Genomic DNA, 22,551 nt, shown 5'->3' on the forward strand with positions numbered 1-22,551 from the left:
GCTCTACGCCTTTCATATGCAAGGGTATCATTGCCGTATTTGATACACTTCCCAAGTCCTTTAGACTTTAAATCGGCTGAAGTGTTCATCGCTCAATCAAGGTAATTGTCTCCATTGAGATCAAGGGCTGGGTAATCCGAGTGATGGAGTCTCGACATCTGAATCATATCAAAATGATTTGTGTTAGTACATACAATTTCTGATGCCATTGGCTATCCAAGAAATAAAAGGCACTCGGCCTGTATGTAAACAATAAGCCATACTGCTTGTGTGTGTGATCAATGCCTTTCGGCCACTCATGATCACACGGCCATCTTTGCGTGATCAATGCCTTACGGCTATTATTCAATCAGGATCACACAGCCAGCAAACAAATAAGAGGGCCACACGGCCAGTTTGCATTCTTTTAGAAATTTATTTTTCTCATAACTCATCCATCTCTTAATCAACTTGTTTGATTTATAAATCCCTTGAAAATAGTGGGATGGACGAGTGCATGGTCTAGCCATACCATATGGTATGCTACATCGACCCATGCGGTTTAATGGTCTAGTAGTACCATTCGGTACACTTCCTCGACCAAATAAAACGGATCGTGATTTAGCTGCACTGTGGTGCGCATCATCCATCACCGGTGATTGTGGATCACCGTGGATCATCGAGGATCACTGTGGATCACCTTGGATCACTGATCATCGTAGATCATCGCGGATCATCGAGGATCATCATGGATCATAGATCAACGCGGATCATCGTGGATGATCACCGTGAATCACGGGTGAAAAATCTAGTTGCACCTGAGGGTGAACATCATCGACCATTGATTTTGTTTTATGGTCTAATCGTACTTAAGAGTACTTATCATCGACCTTTACTTTATATGGTCTAGTCATACCTATTGGTTTGCATCATTGACCTAAAAGAAAATCATGGTCTAGCCACACTATGGTGTGCATCATTGACCAAAAGATGTGGAAAACATTAACCTTATATTTTGTTTGGACATATAGCGTGTCATCCTTAAAGGGGTATCACTTGTTGTCCATACAAAACGAAAGTCATGTAATCACATGCTTTATATTTTTAGGGTTTAGGGTTTCTTAAAATCGGATTTAAATTTTAAGGATTAGGGTTTAAAATTCAAATCTGATTTTAGGATTAGGTTAAAAATTGACCTTAAGTTTTGTTTGGACATATAGCGTGTCATCCTTAAAGGGGTATCACTTGTTGTCCATACAAAACTAAAGTCATGTAAAACTATTAAAGGTTTAGGGTTTTGATTTTAAAATAAAATAAGAACTAAAATCAACCAAATCAAATCGAAAAACCTTTTAAATCAGATTTAAGATGAAGAGAAGTTTGAAATCCGAATTGCTTGAACCACAAGTAAAGATTAGGGTTCTTGAGATCGTACCTTAATCTTTGCCGATCTTTTCTCTTTGGTTCCTCTTTTAGAAACCTTGAATAATCAACAATGAAAGTTTCAAAGTTGGATTAGTATGAGATCTAAAAAAAATAGATATCGAAATTAAGAGAGATAAGGAGTTGGCGGCTATTAGGGTTTTGGATGATCTTTGACGGCACAAATTTCACTGGGAGGTGGCGGCGCGTCTGGAGTCGTATTGCTGCGTGGTCTACGGTGCTGGATTCTTCTCGTGAAGAGCTTAAGTTTGATATATTACTCGTCGTCTGGATTCTTACGGTTAGGGAGATATGGCGGTTTGAAGTTACGGCCGAAATTAGGGTTTTTGTGGTCGCCGGATTTTAGTTAGGGTTTAGAGTCTCGTGCTGATAACGTGTTATAATCCTAGTATTCTTACTTGGAACAAATCGAACTAGAGAGAGAGAGAGAGAGAGAGAGAGAGAGAGAGAGAGAGAGAGAGAGAGAGAGAGCCGTATAGGCTTTGTTTGTGAAAGGAGTGATTGTGTTATTGATATATCAAGCAAAGGGTCTCCTTATATATGGAGAGCTTAGCCGCCTATTACATGTATTTAGGCGATGTGGGACTCTCATTAACAAAGAGAGAAGTCGCCATCATTAAACCCAAATAAGACAAGGCCCAATCCACATAAGGATGGTCGGTTTAATACAAAGTTGGTTATAAACATTCTTAAACCGGATGGTTTACAACAGTGGCTCTGTTTTCATGCTCCTTTTAGTATTAAGTAAGATCTTGATATATGTGAATTAGTTGATCAATAAGATAGACATATAAAAATAAATAAGAAAAATATTTTGCGTTTTTCATTTTTAAACAAAATTAAAATAGTAAAGTAATATACAAATATAAATATAAAATACAAATTTTAAAGTTAAAATATAGATATTTGAAAACGTCAACACTTTTAAAGATAACATGCAAAAGTAATTTAATACTCCCTCCGTTTCATATTAAGTGTCGTTTTAGAGAATTTTTTTCGTTGCAAAATAAGTGTCGTTTTAGAGTTTCAATGCAAAATTTATTAACTTGATTCTCCATTCTATTTTTCTATTGGTTGAATTGTATCGGTAATGATGTTTTTATATTGAAAATATTGCAAAATTAAATGCTTTCTTAATCCGTGTGCACAAGTCTAAAACGACACTTATAATGAAACAGGGGAGTATTTATTAGTGAAAATTTTAAAATTTGAAAAACTTGCCAAAATAATTTTGAATACAGTCTGCAAATTATAGTTTTATTTTATATTATTATAATCTAGTAATTTTAAAATTCACAGATGATAATAATTTTTAGTTATTATACTAATGCAATTTTCCAAACTAAGTTATTTTTTTATTATTATTATTATTATAATTATTAAGGTTTTTTATATGAACAGGACTACACCATTTTATATACTTTTACAGAACATAGTTTCATCACACCAATAATTTTATAAAAGTTAATTTATATTGTATATTAAATTACATTTTTATAATCTAAATTCTACTTCAATAATCACTATTTCGCCGTACACAAATATTGTGTGTTTTTACTTTTGCTTTTGTATTTTAAAGATTGATGTTTTAAATTGTAATTTATTTGGTCTTCAAAATTAACAAAAACAGATCCTAAAATATGAGTGGTATAATTATACTGGGAAGAAAAAAATTTAAAACAAACTAAAAAGAAATAAAAAATATGAATTTAAAATTTATTTAACATTTATTTAAGTTCTAAGTTTCAATATTTCAAAATACAGAATGAATAGATATAAAGGGATTTCTACACTGAAAATGTCATTTAGGTAATATGGAACTATTGGGAAAAAATATTTGCAATATATTGACAATATCATAAAATAACTAGAGTTAGTGTTAATATCAAAAATTATTAGAAAATATTCTCTTTTTATGTATTTTAATACTAAATACTATGGTATTAAATAAAATAATATTGTCATTGACTAAAAATAAATAACTATTACCTAAATTTTAATACTACTTTTTAAAATTTACCTTTAAACAATAACTATTTCATAAATTCTTTAAAATACAATTAATCCTCATGAATCATTAGAAGTTTAAAAACCTAACCTTACCATCTAAATAATAAACTTTAAATTATAATCAATAAACCTTAAACATAATTGTCAATATATTTTAATTAAATATATTTTTGAAAGCTAATATCCAATTATTTCAAGCAATTTCTATTATTTAAAACACTGACAATGTTACATACTCAACTTTTTTTCTGACAACAAAAAAGAACTAAACTATCATATATGCTTTACCGGTTCAGAGAATCAAGCCGGTGGCATAGAGTCGACATAGAATATAGTAGAAGGGGAACACCTATCACCGCTTGCAATCTTGTCTGCCACTAGATTGTGAGCTCTCGAAATATGTCGGATTTTGAAAGTAGGGAAGAAAATCTTACTGCGTCTGAACTCCTCCAAATGTGTAGCAAAACTGGTCATTCTTCGAGTGTGACACCATCTTCACCAATTGGGGACAGTCGGTTGCGAAAATTACGTCTGAGAAATTAAGGGTCTTCATGCACTCCATAGCCCATATCAAGGCTTCACATTCTGCATGTAAAGCGGATAAGCTTCTTGGAGATTCATTACCCCCATTATCTTCTCATCTGAATCACTCTGTCTACAGAACCATCATTGTCCTGAGAACTTGATATTCGTGTTCACGCACACCAATTAACCTAATGTGCACACTACCACAATCGAAAGGTATGTCGATGTAGCACTTTAGGATCGAATCCACAGAGGCCAACTCTTACACTTTATTTCTATTAGATCAAAATCAAGCTAAGACAAATATGGGGTTTTGATTTAAGTAGTGACGTGCAAGTAAAGTAAATGATTGCAAAGAGTAAATTTAATTTAAAGAGAAGCCAGTCTAGGGTTACTTCATCGGGTGCTAAAACTTGTGAGCTAAACAATTATTCAAGTGCTAAAAAGAACAGTCTAGAACTCGGATCACTCAAGTAGAACAGTCCACTGTCGTGGTACTGCTCCCTATGCTGATCGATCTCACCGTCTAACTGTCGTTGAGGTGAGAAGCGACAACAAGCAATAGAGATCAAGTCCGATAGGTTCACAGAACACCCTAATATCTACTTTCGCTGATTAGGGATGCAATGCTCATTCAAAACAGATCTAGCAACCTAAGCACTTTTGATGATCAGATTAAACCTATGATCTAACATTAAGCGGCCAGTTTAATGCAAGCAGTAAGAATGGTTACGAATGAAGACAATCGAGTGATTCACTTATCTATGTTTAGCTCACGAAATCAACACCCTAGAACCCTAGACAAGCTAGCCGACTACTCAGCCATGACACAAGAGATCAAAGACATGGATACTGTATAATACTTCATAAAAATAACAGAAACAAAGAGAGGGTTCAGGATAATCTTCTCTATGGAGAGAGAGATGTAGCCTTCTCCCTTTACAATAAGCAAATCCAATAATCTAAAAGTCTCCAATGGTTTCTTGTGTCTAGAACAGCATAGAATAGTCAAGAGAAACAGAAAAATAAGATATATCAAAGCCACAGGCGGCTGGGAGAGAAAAAGAGGATAATTAGGGCAAATCCCGAAATAATAGTGGTTTCCATAAAAATCTCTGCCGCTGGAACTCGGGTTGTTCCGCTCGATCAGGAACAATCATCAGACTGTTCTGCGTGAAAATCACCAAACTGCACTGTTTTCTGCCTCTTTTGTTCCAGCAGGTCCATCTCCCATCCAGTGCAACTCCAGACCTGTAACGACTCGAAAAGGACTAGAAAGACTTGAAAACCAATTAGAAAACATATATACAATGATGTATAAAACACCATATATCAGAACTTATCTTGTGTTCGCCATGCACCATCAACAAAACATATTTTGGAACGCTTTAATTGAAGCCAATCAGAGGATGAAAGATTTGGTTGATTCCGTTCAGGAACTGTAAGTTGAGCCTATGTCCATACTACCCCTTCCGCTTCCACTATCCGAAGAATTTGCTGCGGATTACCATTTCTATTTGTATAGAGCTTAGAGTTCCTATTCTTCCAGATTTACCACATAATCCACGGAAAAGAATTAAAGTCATAATCCTTTCGAAGTCTACAAAAAAGATAATCCATTTTATTGAAAATCGATGGGGATGGGAAAACACCCACAGGAGAAGGTATCTTCGACAATGCCCATGTTTGCAAAGCCGGTAGACATTAAAAAAGAACATGATTAATGGATTCTTCCTTAGCACCACATATACTGCATCGTGAATCATAATCAATGCCCCTTGACCTTAATTTTTGGCAACCAGAATAGTTCATTTTATAACTTGCCAAATAAAATGTCGCAATTTTGGTGGACACTGAAGTTTCCAAGTATATTTTAATAAAGGATTTATATTTGGTCCGTAAAGAACCCCTTGAAAGACCTTATTTGGATATAAAGATTCAATTTTATAACCTGATTTTTAACCATATATTTACCGGTATCCATAAACGCCCAACCATAAGAATCCGGCCTATGTAACCGACTAATAGCCAAACCCTTAATGATTTTAACATCATTTGTATGTATGTATGCATTAAGCATATCAACATTCCAAGAAGACGTAGCCGGTTTAATGAAATTTTCCACCATCAGAGAATTGTTTAAAACCTGAGGTGAATTTTTTGGAGTTGCTGACCTCGGGCGAGGAGTAGGAATCCAAGGATCATTCCATACTGATATAGATTGACCATTTTCCACTCTTTTAATTAGCCATTTTTTAACCAGAGATCTAGCTGAACAGATGCTTCTCCAGCCATAAGATGGTGAATAAGATCTGTGTGGATCCAACGGATCTGTTTACCGAAAATATCGACCTTTAAAAACTTTTGAAAACAAACAGTCCGGTTTGTCTATCAAGCGCCATAACTGTTTTGCCAATAACCCAGTATTGAAATCTTGTAGATTTCGAAAACTCAAACCCCCTTCGTCCTTATGTTTACACACTTTATCCCATGATAGCCAATGAATCCCTCTGTTGTTTCCGTTTCCACCCCACCAAAAATGCGCAATAGCACCTGTAATTTTTTCGTAACTGTCTTAGGTAATATGTAACAAGATATTTACGTAATTTGGCATTGCAGATGCTACTGATTTTATCATAACTTCTTTTCCACCTTTAGAAAGAAATCTGACTGTCCAACCATTAATCTTCTGGTTAGTTCTTTCATTCACAAAACCCAAATACATGGACCTTAGATCTTCTTAGACTCTCTGGTATACCCAAATAGTTACTCATACCTCCCATTGTAGTAATTCCTAATTGAGATTTGATTTCCAACCGCTTTATATCCGGCACCTTGTGACCAAATTGTAAAGAAGATTTGTCAAAATTAAAGCTGCCCTGATACAGCCTCATAATCTTTGAGAAGCTAAAGGATAACTCCACATTCAGCCGAGTTAGCCTTGAAAAAAAATAAACTATCATCCGCAAAAAGAAGATGAGAAACTGGTGGTCATCCCCTTGATATTTTTAAGCCTGTTAATCACTTTTCTCTTTTCTTTTTCCTAATATTTGCAATGAGAGCTTCCGTACACAAAAATAAACAGATATGGAGATAAAGGATCTCCTTACCTCAGCCCCTTTTTGGAACAATACTCTCTTTGGGTTGTCCATTTAATAACACCTTATATTTTACAGAAGAAATACATTTCATTACTCTAGAAACCCATATTGAACATAATCCCATTTTCAAAAGAAGTCTTTCCATGAAAGACCATTATACTCTATCATAGGTCTTGCTCGTATCCATCTTAATAGCCATAAAATTTTCTTTGCAAGCCTTATTTATCCGCAACCTATGAAACATTTCCTGAGCATTAAGAATATTATCTGAAATTAATCTCCCTGAAACGAAAGTAGATTGCATCTCTGATATTAAACTTGGAAGTAAGCCTTTCAATCTTTAACACAACACCTTTGAGATAATTTTGTAACCAACATTGCATAAACTAGTAGCCTGCAATTCCGTCATTTGACTTGGCCGAATAGTCTTAGGGATAAAACAAATATTTGTCAAATTAAATCTATCATCAAAACTCCCTGATCTTAGGTAGTCATTAATCATATTAACCACATCATGTTTAATTACTGACTAAGACTGTTGATAAAATAAAGCGATTATGCCATCTGACCCTGGTGCACCATACTCCACTTGTTTAGAGTTTTGTTCCCAAGTCAATTTTCAAACAAGCCTCCACCATATCATTTATAAAAATGAAAAACTAGACAAACTCTATTTAAAATTTGTAGACCAATCAGTAAAGAAGAGTGGGAAAGAAAGGAAAAAAAAAGCAGTTTATTAATTGAGGTCTAAAATTAATGTTAAGGTAGAGGGACCTTCCCAACCAGAATTAGAGGAGATAAAGTTGCCGCGTCCTTCTCCCAAAAAATCGAACGCTCCTCCCTAATTTCATTTCTACTTTCATCTTCTTCACGTCAAATCGAATCCCTTGGGAGGAATCAATCACCCTTTTCTCCGGTAAATCTCTGCCTCTCTCCTCCCGATTATAATTGAATCACATGATTAATCATTGTTAGGTTGTTAAAATTGTCTTGAATTTATGAATTTCGGCCAAGTAGAGAGAATTTTTCATCGATCACCAATGTGTATAAAGAGTAAAAAAATTGTTGTTATTTTATTGGAACATATTTTGAGAAAAGGATCTGACCATTTTTCTCCAGAAAAAGAAAAAAAAAACCCAAAAAATCTAATGCTGAAAATGCAGCGGAATGAATGGGGTGAGAAGAGCCCATTGTTTATGGTGCTGCAAGACTTCTTTAACAAACAACACTCATAATGCTTATAATATTCCAGTCACCATCATAATGTCGAGTTTGGAGGAGCCACTAGCTTTTGACAAGTTGCCAAGTATGAACACCATCGACAGGATCCAGAGGTTTTCATCCGGTGCTTGTCGCCCCAGGGATGATGTCGGCATGGGACACCGTTGGATCCAGGGAAGAGATTGCACCACCTCTAACTCTTGCAAGTCAGTTTACCTCTTTCTTTCTTTTTTTCTTTTACTTTCATTTTTGTTTTGAGTCTGGTCTCAGGCATCTTCTTCCATTTCACAGTGATGATGATGAGAGCTTTGGTAAAGAGTCGTTTCCGTGGAAAAGGCATACTCGGAAAGTGTCTGAAGGAGAAATTCTGCTTCGGAGTACTTCTTTCTCAGCAAGGAACTCCTCCAAAAGTTTTCAGGAGCATAACAACTATCACACCTTTAACAATGAGAATGGAGGCATCTCACATTCAATTAATAAAGTAAAATTTTCTTTATGCTATAAAAATGGCATCTCATAAGATTATTATTATTATGATTCCAGTATCTTGTAATATTTTCAGCTCGTTAGAGGGGTACCGAAGTTTGTGAAGATTGTTGAAGTTGGTCCAAGGGATGGTCTGCAGAACGAGAAAAATATTGTACCCACGTCTGTAAAGGTGGAACTTATTCAGAGATTAGTTTCTGCTGGATTGCCCGTTGTCGAGGCTACAAGCTTTGTATCACCTAAATGGGTTCCTCAGGTAATATGCTCATGTTTCAATCTATACAGTAGTTCTTGGTGCAAAGTAAAATTTAAATTGCTTCGCTTCTGTTTGGCAAAACAAAGTTAGATGTTAGAAACCATTTTATTTCGACTTGTAGCTTGCAGATGCAAAGGATGTAATGGACAGAGTAAATGCTCTAGATGGGGCTCGATTGCCGGTTCTGACTCCGAATCTAAAAGTGTGTACCATTTTATTTTTCCTCTCCAAAAAGAATTCATTGTTTCTTATTTTCTTCGAACACCAACATAGAAAGAATGTGCTTGCTTCTTTGTTTATAGGGCTTTGAAGCGGCTGTATCTGCAGGTGCTAAGGAAGTTGCAATCTTTGCATCGGCTTCTGAGTCATTCTCCTTGTCAAATATCAACTGTACCATTGAAGAGAGTCTCTTGAGATATCGTGCTGTTGTCACTGCTGCAAAGGAGCATTCCATTCCTGTCCGTGGGTACGTTTCTTCTGCTCCTTTTAATATTATTATATTATATTATCAAGTTTTTCCTACTTTATTTTGCCCAATGTTTGTAAGGTATGTATCGTGCGTTGTCGGGTGTCCAGTAGAGGAGGCGGTTCCACCCTCAAAAGTGGCGCATGTTGTAAAAGAGCTCTATGACATGGGCTGCTTTGAGATTTCTCTTGGTGATACAATAGGAATCGGCACTCCCGGTAACCTTTAATTAATCAATTTTCTCTGTTTTGAATCGAGTAAGAAATTTTTTTCTGTTGTCATATATGAATCAGGTACTGTGGTTCCGATGCTTGAAGCTGTGATGGCAGTTGTGCCACCAGAAAAGCTGGCTGTTCATTTCCACGATACCTATGGGCAAGCTCTTGCAAACATATTGGTGTCTCTCCAAGTAAGTCAAGCAAATTGAGAATAAGATTTCATTTTCTTTTTTATGGGTTTGAGACTGACATGTGTTTGTGATATATATATAAAAAAAAAACAGATGGGAATAAACATAGTAGACTCTTCAGTCGCTGGATTAGGCGGCTGCCCATATGCAAAAGGAGCTTCAGGAAACGTAGCTACAGAAGATGTGGTTTACATGTTGAACGGTTTAGGCGTTCAAACCAATGTTGATTTGGGAAAGCTTATAGCTGCTGGAGATTTCATCAGCAAGCATCTTGGCCGTCCAAACGGTTCCAAGGCTGCCGTTGCCCTCAACCGTCGGGTCACAGCTGATGCCTCGAAGATTTGAGTATACATATAAAAGAGGCTATTCACATATGTAAACTCTTATGATTAAAAGAACCAAGGAGAAAATGAATACAACTTCTATGTAAAGATGATATATTAAAGAACCATTATTACAAGTATGAATCACATTGAACATCATACGTGCTTCTGCGCCAATTAAAGAAACGTAACAATTCTAAATCGGTAGTCACTGATCATAACTCGCATCAGAAAGAAAGAAAAACTAGTGGTGAGTAGATTTAAGATATCTGATACTTTGTAAAAACACTCTTTGAATATGAATAATACGAATGATTTGAAAGTATAAACCGATTATGAAGGTAAACGGATTTATCACTTACAACAATAGTGGAAATTGTAATATTCATCCAATACTCTTCCAACAAAATTCAGCTTACCCTCAAGCTTGAATAAGTCAAGATGAGAAGAGTTAGAAAGGACGAATCAAAGAGATGAAGATGACGTGGCAGTTGTTACAGAATAAAGAAGAGGGAAAGGACGTTGTCCTTTAGGAGATATAAATAGAAATGTACTGATTCATTTTCGAGTTATCGAAGATAAAGCATTGTACTTTAGCGTATGAGCTAATCAGCTAAGTAGCTATACTTCTCAGAGATATTATCTTCATACTTAACATATAATAAACCATCTACAATGGTTTGAACTGTAAACTATAAATACCTCAACTACGAACTTTGCATGTTATAGTCTTGTCTATACTTGAGGATGAAAGACACTATAATAAAAATTGGGACGTTGAAGGTCTGATTCTTACATAATAGTATACATACAACCTTAGTGAAGGAAAGGTGGTGAATCCATGCAAATATGCACCAGCTTCTCCTGATAGAGCTCATAGCATTTAGTAACTGCTATCACGTCTTCATTGTCATCATCAATGCTCCAACTGTTTGCTAGAGTTTCCTGGCAGGCTAAAATGAGAATAGCAGCTGTCTCAGGCTGCTCAGCTTTGCGAAATGCTGCTAGCGCTTGTTCAAATGCTCCTATCGCTATATATAGCATCACACCCCTACACTTTCGAAATCCAGGTTAAGTTTCCTATTTCATAGGGTGTGCATGTTATCAAAATGAGTTAGCATTACATACCTCCAAAGGTCATGTTCAGTTTGCATGACGTGTGTTGCCCACCTCTGCAATACTCTATAATTAAAATAAGTAAAAACATCAATTAGTTCTTTGACCAAAAAAAAACAAAAAAACATCAATTAGTTAATTTCCTTAGTATATTATATATGTAGATTTATATATGTAGATATAGTTTGAGCGGGCATTCAGATAGTTCTCTTTGGGAAATTTGTTCTTGTGGCGTTTTTTCTCCTTTCATTTTGATAAAGAAAGTTCTAGATCATATCATGTTTTTCTGATTCTTAAATTTAATCGATATATATATAAGAAATAAATTAGGGGACACCTTGCATAGTCAGATCCATTTAAATGCGTAGCTGCCAATGTAGCAGAATCCGTCCAGCAACCAGCGTCTTGTAACTGCATTGAGGAAAACATATAGCTAAACTTGGGATCAAAACCTGTTAACATTGAAAACAATAGACCTAACCTGGGAGCATGCTTCTTGGTATCTTCCAACTGAGCAGAGAAGATGAGTTCCAGAAAGTGATCTGTCTGGTCTTACCATGTTGGCTGCAACTACCTTTATTCGGAAACCATGTCAAGAAAAAAAGTAATGCATGTTATATGATGATTCACAAAAAAAAATAAAACACAAGTTACAAAAAAATAAAATAAAACAGTCTTAATACCTTCACCGCTAGCTCAACGAGGGATTTGGACACGCTAGTAGATAAAGCAACAGCACGCAGTGCATTGGGATAGAAATAAGTGCTATCTGGAGAAGTGGAGAGTAACAAACTGACTGCACCTTCCAAGTTCCCAACTGATACAAGTCTGATCATCAAAGAAAGTATGTTAATTTACCTTTTAGCAAAAAAAAAAAAGAATGTATGTTAGGCTCAAATCGATTTTTTAAATAACATTTTAGTTCCGAACGGTTGAAGATAACTAACTCGTGTACTCGATTCTGAATGGCCTCTTCCCCTCCTAGATTCTCGTGCCACGGGATTCGTTCATTAGCGCATAACCATAATTCGTTTTGTTCAAAAGCCATTAATTTTAGCTGACCTTCACCCTGTTCACCAACCCCATGCAAAAACATTAGCAAACTGTATTTATTTGTAGTTTATGCCACTAGATGATGACTAACCAGAGAACCAATTTTCTCGAATCCTGAAGCTGATGATCCCTTTGATGTTGTTTTATTTAGCATAGTTGCCTCTTCAAAATGCTTCGTGGAAACCTTGCTTGTAATATTGTTGACTTCATAGTTCATAGCACAAGGCAGTTTTAACCAGAAAAATGCCTCCGAAGTTTCTCCAAAAATTGCAGCCGTGAATGCAAATCTTGCAGCATAACCTTTATTTACTAGACTGGAGTACAATCTTACTTTCTCATCATCTAGTAGGCAGCCTGTAGCCATCAGCATTTTAAATATTTTCTTACAGAAATAAAATGTAAAAAAAAATCATCGTATAAAAATTATGCAAGATATGATGGAAAAGGAAATAAGACGAATTTAACCTTCCAAACGATATGGTTCTAGTACTTTAAGCAATATTTCTATCACGGCAGGGTCACCGATTGGTGGGAAATCAATCATGGAACTCCTAAGATCTTTAGAAGACGAAGTTCTTTCTGGAATAGAATGTGATCGTTTTCCAATACATTGACTAGATGTGTTGAACCAAGATGGATTTACACCTAGTTGCAAGATCATCCGCAATGCCTACAAATGTATACACTATAAGATAAAGTATATTATGATCCGCTTGAAATCAAAATATTAATACACTTTACCAAGGCATGCGATACAGGAAGTAGCATAGGAGTGCATAAAGGCACTGGACGATATTTTTCCTTGGGAGGTTTTGAGTGGGATATTTGGGTTGCCGTTTTTTCATTTCTACAGGAACAGGAGATCAGTTAAGGAACATCAATGACCATGCATAGGATTTGTCTTATCTCAAATATCATTTGTAAGATGTTACATGAATCACTTACACACGGACCTCGACCAGGCGGAAGCTACTATCAGTTCCAACAACACACAATACAAGGGAGTTAACTCGGCTAGTTCCCAGGGCCAACCAATCAAGTTCAAGTATAAGGGTGCCAGGTATTTGAGGCCTTATAACGGAAATGGCTAATGGATCCGGCGTATCCTACAATAAATTATAAGAGTATCACTCCCTACAGAAGGATGTTTATGAACATTACAAGTTTATCAAGGAAAAAAACAGTATCTTCCTATAACAATGTCAAAGAGGTTTCTTACAATATCGTAGAAGGAGATGGTGTTGTCAAAAAATACCACAAAGATCCGTCCTCTGCTAATACTGTCAGGATATATGGGTGAAAATTTGATCTTCTTTATTCCTTCTTTGCATGTGTTAAACGACGAAGAATTACCAGATGTTACATTCCACCACCGTATGTTTCCTAACTTGTCACCTGTGACCTGTTAAATGATTGTCTAAGATGTTTCTTAAAGTTCATTAGAGATAACATGAAGAGGAAAGAATACATACAACATGAGGCACGCGATATGCCATAGCAGTAATTAACCCATCAAAAGTATTGAAATTAGAAGCTTCTGCCCATTTCGGTCTAAAAGAAAGAAAAAAAGAGATGAATATACACATGTCAGAACACGATGAAGGAAAACTCTTGAGAATATTTTTCCCAAAAGCAACCTGAAATCTCGAATCCTTCGTCCACAAACTTCAAAAACGCCAAGTGCACCGTTTACTAGTGCGAATGCAAAACTTTCAGAAGTATCATCTTGGAGTTGTCCATCAGCAGTGCCAACTTCTGTTGGAAAAGCCATTCTTTTTATAATAAGTTTCAATGTAAATATGAAAAGGAAAAATTATTATAGAAAACTAGCTCACTAAAATCTGATGCTTTTGGAGTTCCAGTGACAGTTGATGTGGCATTTGTTTCTTGGTTAGAAGAGATCGAAGGCTGTTTTGAGAGGCTCTTTTCAGCTGAATTTGGAATAGTTGGGAGCGTCCATTCCAAAACGGTGAATGGAAGAGTTAGTGATCTAACCTACATCAAAGTACAAGTCAAAGTAGTGTAATTAGAAATCTATTTCATCTTAAATATTTTTTAACATGTAAGAAACTAACTTACCATCAGTGGACTTTTAGTCATTGCCCACACTTCTACAGGATCACCACGGAACAAAATAAGAAGATACCTAGTAAGAATAAACGTTTATTTTTAGGGTATTTAAAATCCTAGGGGTGGTTTTTTTTCTGTAACACCATTCATTTAAATTAAATGGTTTTGGGGGATTTTTAGGATGTAATTTTTATCGGAATATAAAAAACCGTTTTTTAAGTTTTAACTAAAAAAACTAAGAAATGTTTTTTAAATAATATATTGAAGAACCAGTTATTTAAGAACCTATTTTTGATTTTTTAGTTAAAAATTAAAAGATGATTTCTTATATTTGGTTAAGAACCTCTTTTTAAGAATCCCAATAATCATGTTCTCAGGTCCATGTTCAGACCTTGGGGTGGTTTGTTTTATTCGGCGACCTTTTTTTTTTGTTCAAAATTCGGCGCTATTTCGTTTCTTAAAGAAAAGAAGAAAAAAAAAAGAAAGACCAAACCTCCCAGAAGATGAAGCCTTTAGAGCTCTTATGGGAGCTCGCTCTGGTTTTTGCAAAACTCGAAAGCCTTTACTAACGCCACTCCTAAGACATGTGATGGCAAGCCTATTAATAAATCCACCTGTTCGTGTACTCACCTGCCATTGCAACAACAAGCATTATCGTTGTTCAAAAAATCGAACAAAGAACATAGTGTTACAAAAAAAAAACATAGTGTTACATTATGGAGTAAATGTTTTCTTATTAAAGCAAAAAATAAATGAATAAATATTTTCTTTTACCCGACTACAAGAGAATGAAACGAGTCTCGAATTTCCTAGCCAATTTAAACCCCTGATACGGCTGGTGTGTGCAGAGAAACTTGCTGCTACTGCGTTGGCAGACACGTCAACAACATCAATTGTGCCAGCTTCAGTTCCCAAAGCTACGAGAGGTACTACTACAGCAGGAGAGTTCCCTCCACCTTCATAACCATTACATTACAATCCATCAACTTTTTGATGATTTTCAATTTTATCTTAACATATACAAAAATTCAGATGCAACTAACGAGCCAATGTTGCTGTCATTGAAGGGGTTGGTACAGCAAGAATAGTCACTGTTGACGAGAGGAGCTGCAGTTGTCCAACTAAAGAGATCTGCATCAAAGAGTTTTCTGTAAATTAGAAAAAAAGCGAAATATAAAAAGTAGAGATGTTTTCTGATTTAGCCATATACCTCAAAAGATGTATCAGTTGAGCTATTTAGTCGCTTGTCATTACTCTGAAGGTTAGAATCTGTATCTCTTTTGACACTTAGAATCCAACTCCATATTTTACCATCATCAGATATAGATATAAAATGTGTCTTGAACCCAAGAAAAGCATCATTATCACTGAAATAAAAAGAATCATCGACCTTGGAACCATCCATAACAGGATCTGAATGGATCTTCCTGATGTTTTGGAGTGTTGAGTCGAACTGGGAGATTAGAAGAGACAGAAGAGAGGGTAATGGTACAGAATTACCAATCACCGGGATCAACTCTTCGATTCCACACAAGACGTGGACCTGTTCCCCTCTGCAAAAGGGAGAAGTAAAAAAAAAAAATAGACTAGATTGAGAAAAGATCAAACAAAGATGAGAGTTGGCTCTCACTCTTGTCGTCGCCAAATGCTGAGCCTGCCATCAAAGTGAAGGCAGTACAAAAACTCTTGGCTTGGGTCAGGCAAAACATCTACAAACTTGGCGTACTCACGAGGCAAAGCAACTACGTAGAGGGTTGCTTCGTATTGTAAGTCAAACACGACGAGCTCTCTAGGAAAGGTGAGGAAGATGATGTGTTTCCAGTGCGGCGAGAAAGAGAATTTTGCAGAATAAAAAGGGAAAAGGGCTGTTGAAGAGTGACTGCTGCTGCTGCTACTACTAACAAGGACTTCACGTTCTAGCTTCTGTAGATCGGTGCTATCCGTTTGGATGTGAAACTCCTTGGAAGTGACATCGTTCTCAGTGATTCCAACAAGTTTAACGGAAAGAAGAAACCCTTTGAGACCAAGAACGCAGAAATGGCTGGAGTCGAAGGGGTCGCAACGAATGCAGGATATGAACTCAGGAGATGCGTCGTATCTCCAGAACACGTGTCCTGAATCCGTGTAAAGTGTGAGGGAAGATGGACCGGAAATGGCAGCAATGATGTGGGATTCAGGCAGAGCCAATACCCAACAGAGATCCTGCACGCCGCCGGCATTGTCAGAGTCTTGTTCAAGCCATAGGCGGACAGAAGGGACGAGAAAGTCAACAAGAGCGATGCGGCCGAGGTGATCACCCACAGCGATGAGGAGATGAGAGGAGAAGGGATCACGCCGGAGTGGAAGAGGAGCCCAACGAAGAGAGGTAACTGTAGGATTTGCAGATGGCATAGGAGGGGAAGGGAGAGAGACGGTGGAAATGAGCTGCAGAGACTGTGAGTCGACAAGAGAGACACAAGGACCAGAAGCAAACGCCAGCAGGCCGGAGGTGCTGAGGTCGGCAGCTGATAAGTTGCTTCGGCTAGGTGGTCCAGGAAGGATAGAATCAGAGGACGAACTCATTTTTTTTTTCTTATTAAATGATATTGTAGCTTTGAGAATTGTAGGATTTGTATGTTTTGTGAGTTTTTGGAGGGAGAGAGTAAATGATGTTGCGCATCTGTTTAGGCTGAAGACTCTATCTAATGTTCTAATAACAGAAAGAATCCCCCAAACCGTTAGGATCTCTGCTTTTTCTTTCCTTTACTAAATTTCTACCTATAATATAAAAAAATGAATATGATTTTGTTATGTTTGTAGCATTTAGGCTGCATAGCATCAAATCAGACTTTATTATTCTCTAGATAGTATACTTATACGAAACAAAAATTATTCATAATCCTTTTAATCTAAGCAGAGAGCCAAATTTATGTATACATAATAAGATTGATATAATATATGATATCTCTTGGCTACGATTGTACGAGAATTCCCAATAAATTTTGTGCTCTTAGCAATTCGTTAGCCTCTCAACTCCTAGTAGTAATGATATGACAAAACCCGAGGATCCAATCGACAAATCTCATACCATTTCAGCAGTTATATCATCAGGAGGAAAACAGAGATAGAGATGAGTAATGATGCCACATAGCACGAAGCTGCCTGCAACAAAACACTAATCAAGATGTGGCTCCAATCAGAATATAAGATGACAATCAGAGTATTCATTACCTTTGAGGATGAATCTGACTTTAGGCTGTTGAATCCAATATCATATGATATGGTTCCATCAGGCTTAAAAAGTCCAAAGTGGGTCTCAGAACTTTTGCCCGGTTTAGAATTTTCATTGAACAAAGCAAAGATGTATGCTTTGAGCACAGTTTTGGGTCTAAGAGGTGTCCCTTTCTTCTTCGCAAGCCTCTTCCTGAGGTTATAGTTATAGGTCCTCGCGTTCTCAGGGGTCGCAGCTGGTTCATCTGAATCTCCTTTAGAAGCCCACCCTGTCTCAGTAATCATGACCTCCATCTCCTTGAACCCAGCATCTTCCAGCGCCATGTAAGCGGCATCAATCTGAGCATCAAGCATGTTATCATACCGCAGATTGGTTTTCGCGTCGTAGATCCCTTCGGTTGGCTTGAAAAGCGCATAGTTGATATCGATCTGAGTGGGATTATAAGTGTAGGCCAGGAAAGGGTAAGCGTTCAAACAAAAGGGAGAGCCAATCTGATCAAAGAAGTCAAGCAGAGGCTTCATGTACTGGACAACATTCTCCTTGAAAACACAAGAGGAAGGCGGGTACGAATCAGCAAACACGGCTTGCGAATGAGCCGTGGTGATCTGCACCGTTCCCTCAAGATTCATTTTCTTCAAAGCATTGTATACGTTCTTTGCAGCGCCTAGCAAGGCTCCGGAGAGCTCGGAATCGCCGCCGCCGAGGACTTCGTTCCCTATGGCGATACCACGGATGCGAGTGTTAGGTAAGAAAGACTGGACATTGTCTTTGACCCAAGTGAGTGCATGATCAGCGTTAGAACTCATCTCTTTCAAGAAACCGTTAGGGAGTCCAACGACAAGGTCTAGACCAGTGCCACTGAAAGCTTGAAGGACAGTGTGGTCAGCATCGTATATACGCACGTTACGGATTTTAGCTTGCTTTAGAAGTAAGACTACTTTATCGGGGGAAGGGATGTTATCAGCAATCCTTCCATAGTTTATCCCATACGTTCCAACGAATGCTCCTTTAGCTTTGAGAGACAATCAGATTAACAATCCATCAACAACACTTTTCTTAACAATCATAATATATAGACAAAAAGGCATGAGCGCAATCTTTTAATTGAAATCGGATTGAAGATATACTCTGTACCTGTCAAAATCGGACTGAAGAAGAAGAAGAGGAAGTTGAGAAGAAGTAACCCAGAACTTCTCATCTGATGTATTTCTCAGTAAACTCGAAAAAGTGATGACGATTCGATTCAGGTCACAAAGAGCAAACCGAAGCGAAAGAGAGAATCTGGTTCGACAGCGACATTAGATTCTTCCGATCAAACACTTTGTTAGCAAAACCCTAAAAAAAAAAGTGAAGAAGAGAAACCCAAAGTGATTTTATTCGACTGCTTGACTTGAATGATTGCAAAAGAGACTTAGATATTTTTGGCTTCTCGGTTTTTTTGGGTGTTTCCGCTCCGTCGCTGTCGAGAGTATATGAATAAGTTGCAACGCGGAAAAAAAAAAGAATAAGTTGGCAATTCACTTTTTTTTTTCTCTCTCTCTTTTAAATAAAGTTTTTAAGTGAATATAATAATGTGAAAAGGGAAAATAAGATGGAAATTTCGTAGTTGTTAAGTAGTGATGTGGTTGGACGGTGTGTTTCTTTGGACGTACCAGCATTACAGCTAAATCAGACGTGTATGGACCTCATTGCATCACTTTTCCTCTAAGTGCTTTTGTTTTCCTATTATATGTTTGTTAACAAGCATCTAATTTCCTCTCTCTCTTCTCTCTAACTTTCTGAGAACTCAACCTTTTTACCGGTTCTCGGTTCTCGGCTTCAGTGATTTGTTTCCTTGTAGTTGTTTTGTTTTAGTTAGCTAGGTAATTTTTTCGTATTCAAAATAAGGTTCTATTTTCTCGAGACAGAAAAACTTTTTCTCCATGTTCTTTTTTTTGTAAAACATATTTCATTCATAATTTAAATAAAAGCAACATCAAAAATTCGATGTGCGATCCTAATGAAAAAAATCAATACAAGGCAATAAAGAGATAGATACACAAGCTTAGATAAACTTGATAACAAGTTGGAAAAGTGATGAAAGGTGCCACGTACGATGAAATCTCTAGAGAGAGTACACTATCCTTCAAATTCTTCAATGGGAATAGTCACTGTATAACGTGATGTTGGGTGCTCCACAGCCTCGATCCTCACATGGGTGAGTATCGTTGTACCTTCCGGTCCCAAAGAAACCATCACATAAGGTATCAAGCGGCAAGGAAATCGACAATGATCACTGGCAATGCAGCCAAGACAGGGGTCCATATCATGAAGGGAGACTTTAATGGAAGTTGTCACTGTGGAAAAGGTTCTCTCATGGCCCTGGCATGAGGAAGTTTGACTAGCCTTTCTTGGAGTGGAAAAAGCTAAAAGACAACAATCTTCAAGCTTTGATAGATTCCAACATAATGATAATATTGATGTGTTACTTGATCTTGTTGGAGTTTGACTTTGGTGGTGATTTACCACTGGAGACATTTGGAATAATTCCAAAGATTGCACCAAGGAGAAACATATGTGCTTCTGAGTCGGCTTTCGCTAACGTTGTTCAATATGTTGCTTGTTCCCTTGACCTTTCATTCACTCTGATTAACGCTACCCGGTCCACTCAAAGCTTGAAGGCATTCCTCGTCAGTTGCTTATTTTGTTGTTGGGGCTTCCCAAGAGAAGATGGAGTGGACGGGTATTTGATTCCAGGAGATGGCTTACTGCCTTGGAGGCGGAGGGAGAACGATGGGACCTCGAATAGAGCTACTTCTGGTCATTACCTCCTAGGGGACCGTACTACCCAGGCGGAGTGTTTAACGCGTTAGCTGAGCCCCATATCAGAATAGACCAAGGGCGAACACTCATCATTTACGGCATGGACTACCAGGGTATCTAACCTCGTTCGCTTCCCATGCTTTCGCACACCAGCGTCGGTAGAGACCCAAAGAGCTGCCTTCGCTTTTGGCGTTCCTTCGTAGATCCGTAGATTTCACCCCTCCACATCGTTGTATCGATTAGTTGGATCTCAGTCTCTTACCATAAAAATGGCTGCATGTGCAGCAGCACCATCATTTATGGATGTTTCAACTTGTGTCACCAAGTTAAGTGTTGAATCCCACAAACACAGGCCGGTCGAACAGAAATTAACAATGTAAAACACAACCTCATGAAGCAAGGATGATGTGAGCCTAAGACAATGGAATGAAGATATGAATGATACAAATTGGTCAACACTGATCTTTTTACCTTCACATCAACAGACATAAGGATGATCTTCTCAATAGATTCCGAAGAGGCAAACATTGAATCCATGCATATACTTTCACTTCCAACATTACCGTGCTGGAGCCATAAGAATTTGCCAAAACCAAAGTCGAACCTCTGGTCAATGAAGTCTATGAAGCTCAAGGAGAGTAAGCTTTCGCTCTTGCGTACAGCTGCAAGGATTTGCGGTGAGAGTTTAGGGAAAGAGTTCATCGGACAAAGAGCCGAAGATGATGGTAAAAGCCAGTGAGATTTTAGTTATGTACATTGGAAAGACCTTGAACAAGAAAAGCAAGCAGTAGTAACCGACGGTTTCACAGAAGCAGAGAGGTCATTGGATGAAGTAAGCAAGCACCTCCAGGGAGGAACAAACGCAAACCTCGCCCATACAGGTTGACGAAAGGCTCCTGAGTAAATTTCACTGGGGCTTTCACCCGAGAAGCAGTTAACAGCCATGGCTGGAAAGGAGACCGGATCCGCCGAGCAGAGCACAAACAACCACAAAGATAGCATCACAGAGAGCAGCGGTTTCATATGGTTCTGTCTCCGTCTCAGTCGAGAGATCAGATGAGATCTCCATTGACGACGGCGAGCAGAGGCGGTGGCGAAGGTTTGAACTCGAGATGTGGCACAGCGGGAGAGGTTATGGTGGAAAGGAGAGCGAGCGGCGAACGAAACAGCGGCGTTCAAACACACGCTTGATTTCGAGCAACCAATCGTCACTGGAGGACTCACCGGATTCGAAGCAGATATCAACACGAGGTAGCAGAGGACAAGGGGAGCCGGGGAAGAAGAGTAATGGTGGTGACGCCGGCGACCTAAGCTGTCGCCGCCGGCGTCAAGGGACATCATATGGTGCGGCGCCTCGAACTGAGGGTCAGCGAGAAAACTAGAGGCTAGGGCGAACTTCAACTCTCCATGTTCCTCTTATCAATACAAAATATTTCAGAGGAATAAGAGAAAACAATATATATATATATATATAGTAGAACCTCTATATTATTATTTCTAAATTTGTTTTTTAATTTTAAAAATGTTTCCCTTTGCTTATATTTTTAGTTTGAAAAAGTTAATTTCTAATTAACAGAAATTAATTAATAAAAAGGAAAATGAATTTTAATAATGGTAATTAGATGTAATATTTGTAGTTCATTAAAGTATCTTTGTAATTAAGAATCATGATAATGAACTTGAGGACACCAAGTATAAATTGATTTCTCAAATAATATTATAGATTTTTTGGGTTTTTTTTTGTCTATTAAGGCAGTCTATTAAATCCTTTAAAGTATGGTCTTTCTTATTTATCATGATTAATGCGTCTAACAACCTAACGTAAGTTATGATCTACAAACTTAATAGAAAACAAGACTAACCAAATCATAATCAGTATACATGATCAGTGCCGGCTGCTGGCCGTAACCTAAAGCTGGAAAAGCTAAGGCTTTAGGCGCCAAATTACGTTAAATATTTAGGAGCATCACAATTGTATAAAGTTGTATATAGTTCAGCGGCTGTTGCTGCTTTGCTTGGTCAAGGTGCATGGCTAAATTTTTGTGGTAGCTAATATCTATCTTATTAAAACTCAAAAACA

The 22,551-nt window shown here is 37.4% G+C and overlaps 3 protein-coding genes across 8 annotated transcripts; 1 reads left to right on the forward strand and 2 right to left on the reverse strand.

Annotated features, from left to right (window-relative positions):
• The first annotated feature begins 7,807 nt into the window (after nucleotides 1–7,807).
• LOC108830267 (hydroxymethylglutaryl-CoA lyase, mitochondrial) lies at nucleotides 7,808–10,378 on the forward strand. 2 transcript variants are annotated; one of them, XM_056997025.1, is made up of 9 exons: nucleotides 7,808–7,974; nucleotides 8,222–8,485; nucleotides 8,571–8,760; nucleotides 8,842–9,021; nucleotides 9,143–9,223; nucleotides 9,324–9,487; nucleotides 9,569–9,705; nucleotides 9,781–9,896; nucleotides 9,990–10,378. In XM_056997025.1, exons 2-9 carry the CDS (start codon nucleotides 8,226–8,228, stop codon nucleotides 10,239–10,241), a joined length of 1,380 nt encoding a protein of 459 aa, XP_056853005.1. In that variant the 5' UTR covers nucleotides 7,808–7,974; nucleotides 8,222–8,225; the 3' UTR covers nucleotides 10,242–10,378. The 2 variants fall into 2 exon arrangements, with proteins under 2 accessions (XP_056853005.1, XP_018459371.1); XM_018603869.2 differs by having other exon boundaries at nucleotides 7,809–7,974; nucleotides 8,311–8,485.
• Nucleotides 10,379–10,758: 380 nt separating this feature from the next.
• On the reverse strand, nucleotides 10,759–17,191 carry LOC108830276 (uncharacterized). Of its 4 annotated transcripts, none has more exons than XM_018603879.2 (20): nucleotides 16,089–17,191; nucleotides 15,669–16,011; nucleotides 15,502–15,589; nucleotides 15,233–15,414; nucleotides 14,952–15,088; nucleotides 14,468–14,534; nucleotides 14,224–14,383; nucleotides 14,026–14,143; nucleotides 13,861–13,939; nucleotides 13,608–13,790; nucleotides 13,334–13,494; nucleotides 13,130–13,235; nucleotides 12,854–13,058; nucleotides 12,480–12,742; nucleotides 12,283–12,404; nucleotides 12,019–12,163; nucleotides 11,817–11,909; nucleotides 11,673–11,746; nucleotides 11,348–11,401; nucleotides 10,759–11,270 (listed from the first exon to the last, which is right to left on the reverse strand). In XM_018603879.2, the coding sequence occupies exons 1-20, from the start codon at nucleotides 17,018–17,020 to the stop codon at nucleotides 11,036–11,038; spliced, it is 3,747 nt and encodes a 1,248-aa protein (XP_018459381.1). In that variant the 5' UTR covers nucleotides 17,021–17,191; the 3' UTR covers nucleotides 10,759–11,035. The 4 variants fall into 4 exon arrangements, 1 of the variants encoding a protein (XP_018459381.1); XR_008940189.1 differs by having other exon boundaries at nucleotides 11,186–11,270; nucleotides 11,673–11,768; XR_008940190.1 differs by lacking the exons at nucleotides 10,759–11,270; nucleotides 11,348–11,401 and having other exon boundaries at nucleotides 11,701–11,746; nucleotides 12,251–12,404.
• Nucleotides 17,192–17,270: 79 nt separating this feature from the next.
• LOC108830278 (glucan endo-1,3-beta-glucosidase 11) lies at nucleotides 17,271–19,132 on the reverse strand. Of its 2 annotated transcripts, none has more exons than XM_018603881.2 (3): nucleotides 18,804–19,132; nucleotides 17,669–18,675; nucleotides 17,271–17,599 (listed from the first exon to the last, which is right to left on the reverse strand). In XM_018603881.2, the coding sequence occupies exons 1-3, from the start codon at nucleotides 18,865–18,867 to the stop codon at nucleotides 17,537–17,539; spliced, it is 1,134 nt and encodes a 377-aa protein (XP_018459383.1). In that variant the 5' UTR covers nucleotides 18,868–19,132; the 3' UTR covers nucleotides 17,271–17,536. The 2 variants fall into 2 exon arrangements, with proteins under 2 accessions (XP_018459383.1, XP_018459382.1); XM_018603880.2 differs by having other exon boundaries at nucleotides 17,669–18,681; nucleotides 18,804–19,130.
• Between the last annotated feature and the right edge of the window lie 3,419 nt (nucleotides 19,133–22,551).

The sequence above is a fragment of the Raphanus sativus genome, unplaced genomic scaffold (genome assembly GCF_000801105.2).
Source record: "Raphanus sativus cultivar WK10039 unplaced genomic scaffold, ASM80110v3 Scaffold0468, whole genome shotgun sequence".
Classification (NCBI taxonomy): domain Eukaryota; kingdom Viridiplantae; phylum Streptophyta; class Magnoliopsida; order Brassicales; family Brassicaceae; genus Raphanus; species Raphanus sativus.

Bases quoted from the DNA above. Each gene is read 5' to 3' on its own strand.
- LOC108830278 (XM_018603880.2), bottom strand. From the start codon at position 18,867: ATGAGAAGTTCTGGGTTACTTCTTCTCAACTTCCTCTTCTTCTTCTTC. The intron at 18,682-18,803 runs GTACAGAGTATA...TGTCTCTCAAAG, and splicing joins CTTCAGTCCGATTTTGACAG to CTAAAGGAGCATTCGTTGGA. The intron at 17,600-17,668 runs GTAATGAATACT...GTTTTGTTGCAG, and splicing joins AGTCAGATTCATCCTCAAAG to GCAGCTTCGTGCTATGTGGC.
- LOC108830267 (XM_056997025.1), top strand. From the start codon at position 8,226: ATGAATGGGGTGAGAAGAGCCCATTGTTTATGGTGCTGCAAGACTTCT. The intron at 8,486-8,570 runs GTCAGTTTACCT...TCCATTTCACAG, and splicing joins ACCACCTCTAACTCTTGCAA to TGATGATGATGAGAGCTTTG. The intron at 9,224-9,323 runs GTGTGTACCATT...CTTTGTTTATAG, and splicing joins TTCTGACTCCGAATCTAAAA to GGCTTTGAAGCGGCTGTATC.
- LOC108830276 (XM_018603879.2), bottom strand. From the start codon at position 17,020: ATGAGTTCGTCCTCTGATTCTATCCTTCCTGGACCACCTAGCCGAAGC. The intron at 14,144-14,223 runs GTGAGCTAGTTT...CTTTTCCAACAG, and splicing joins TCCAAAAGCATCAGATTTTA to AAGTTGGCACTGCTGATGGA. The intron at 11,747-11,816 runs GTTAGGTCTATT...TCCTCAATGCAG, and splicing joins ACCAAGAAGCATGCTCCCAG to TTACAAGACGCTGGTTGCTG.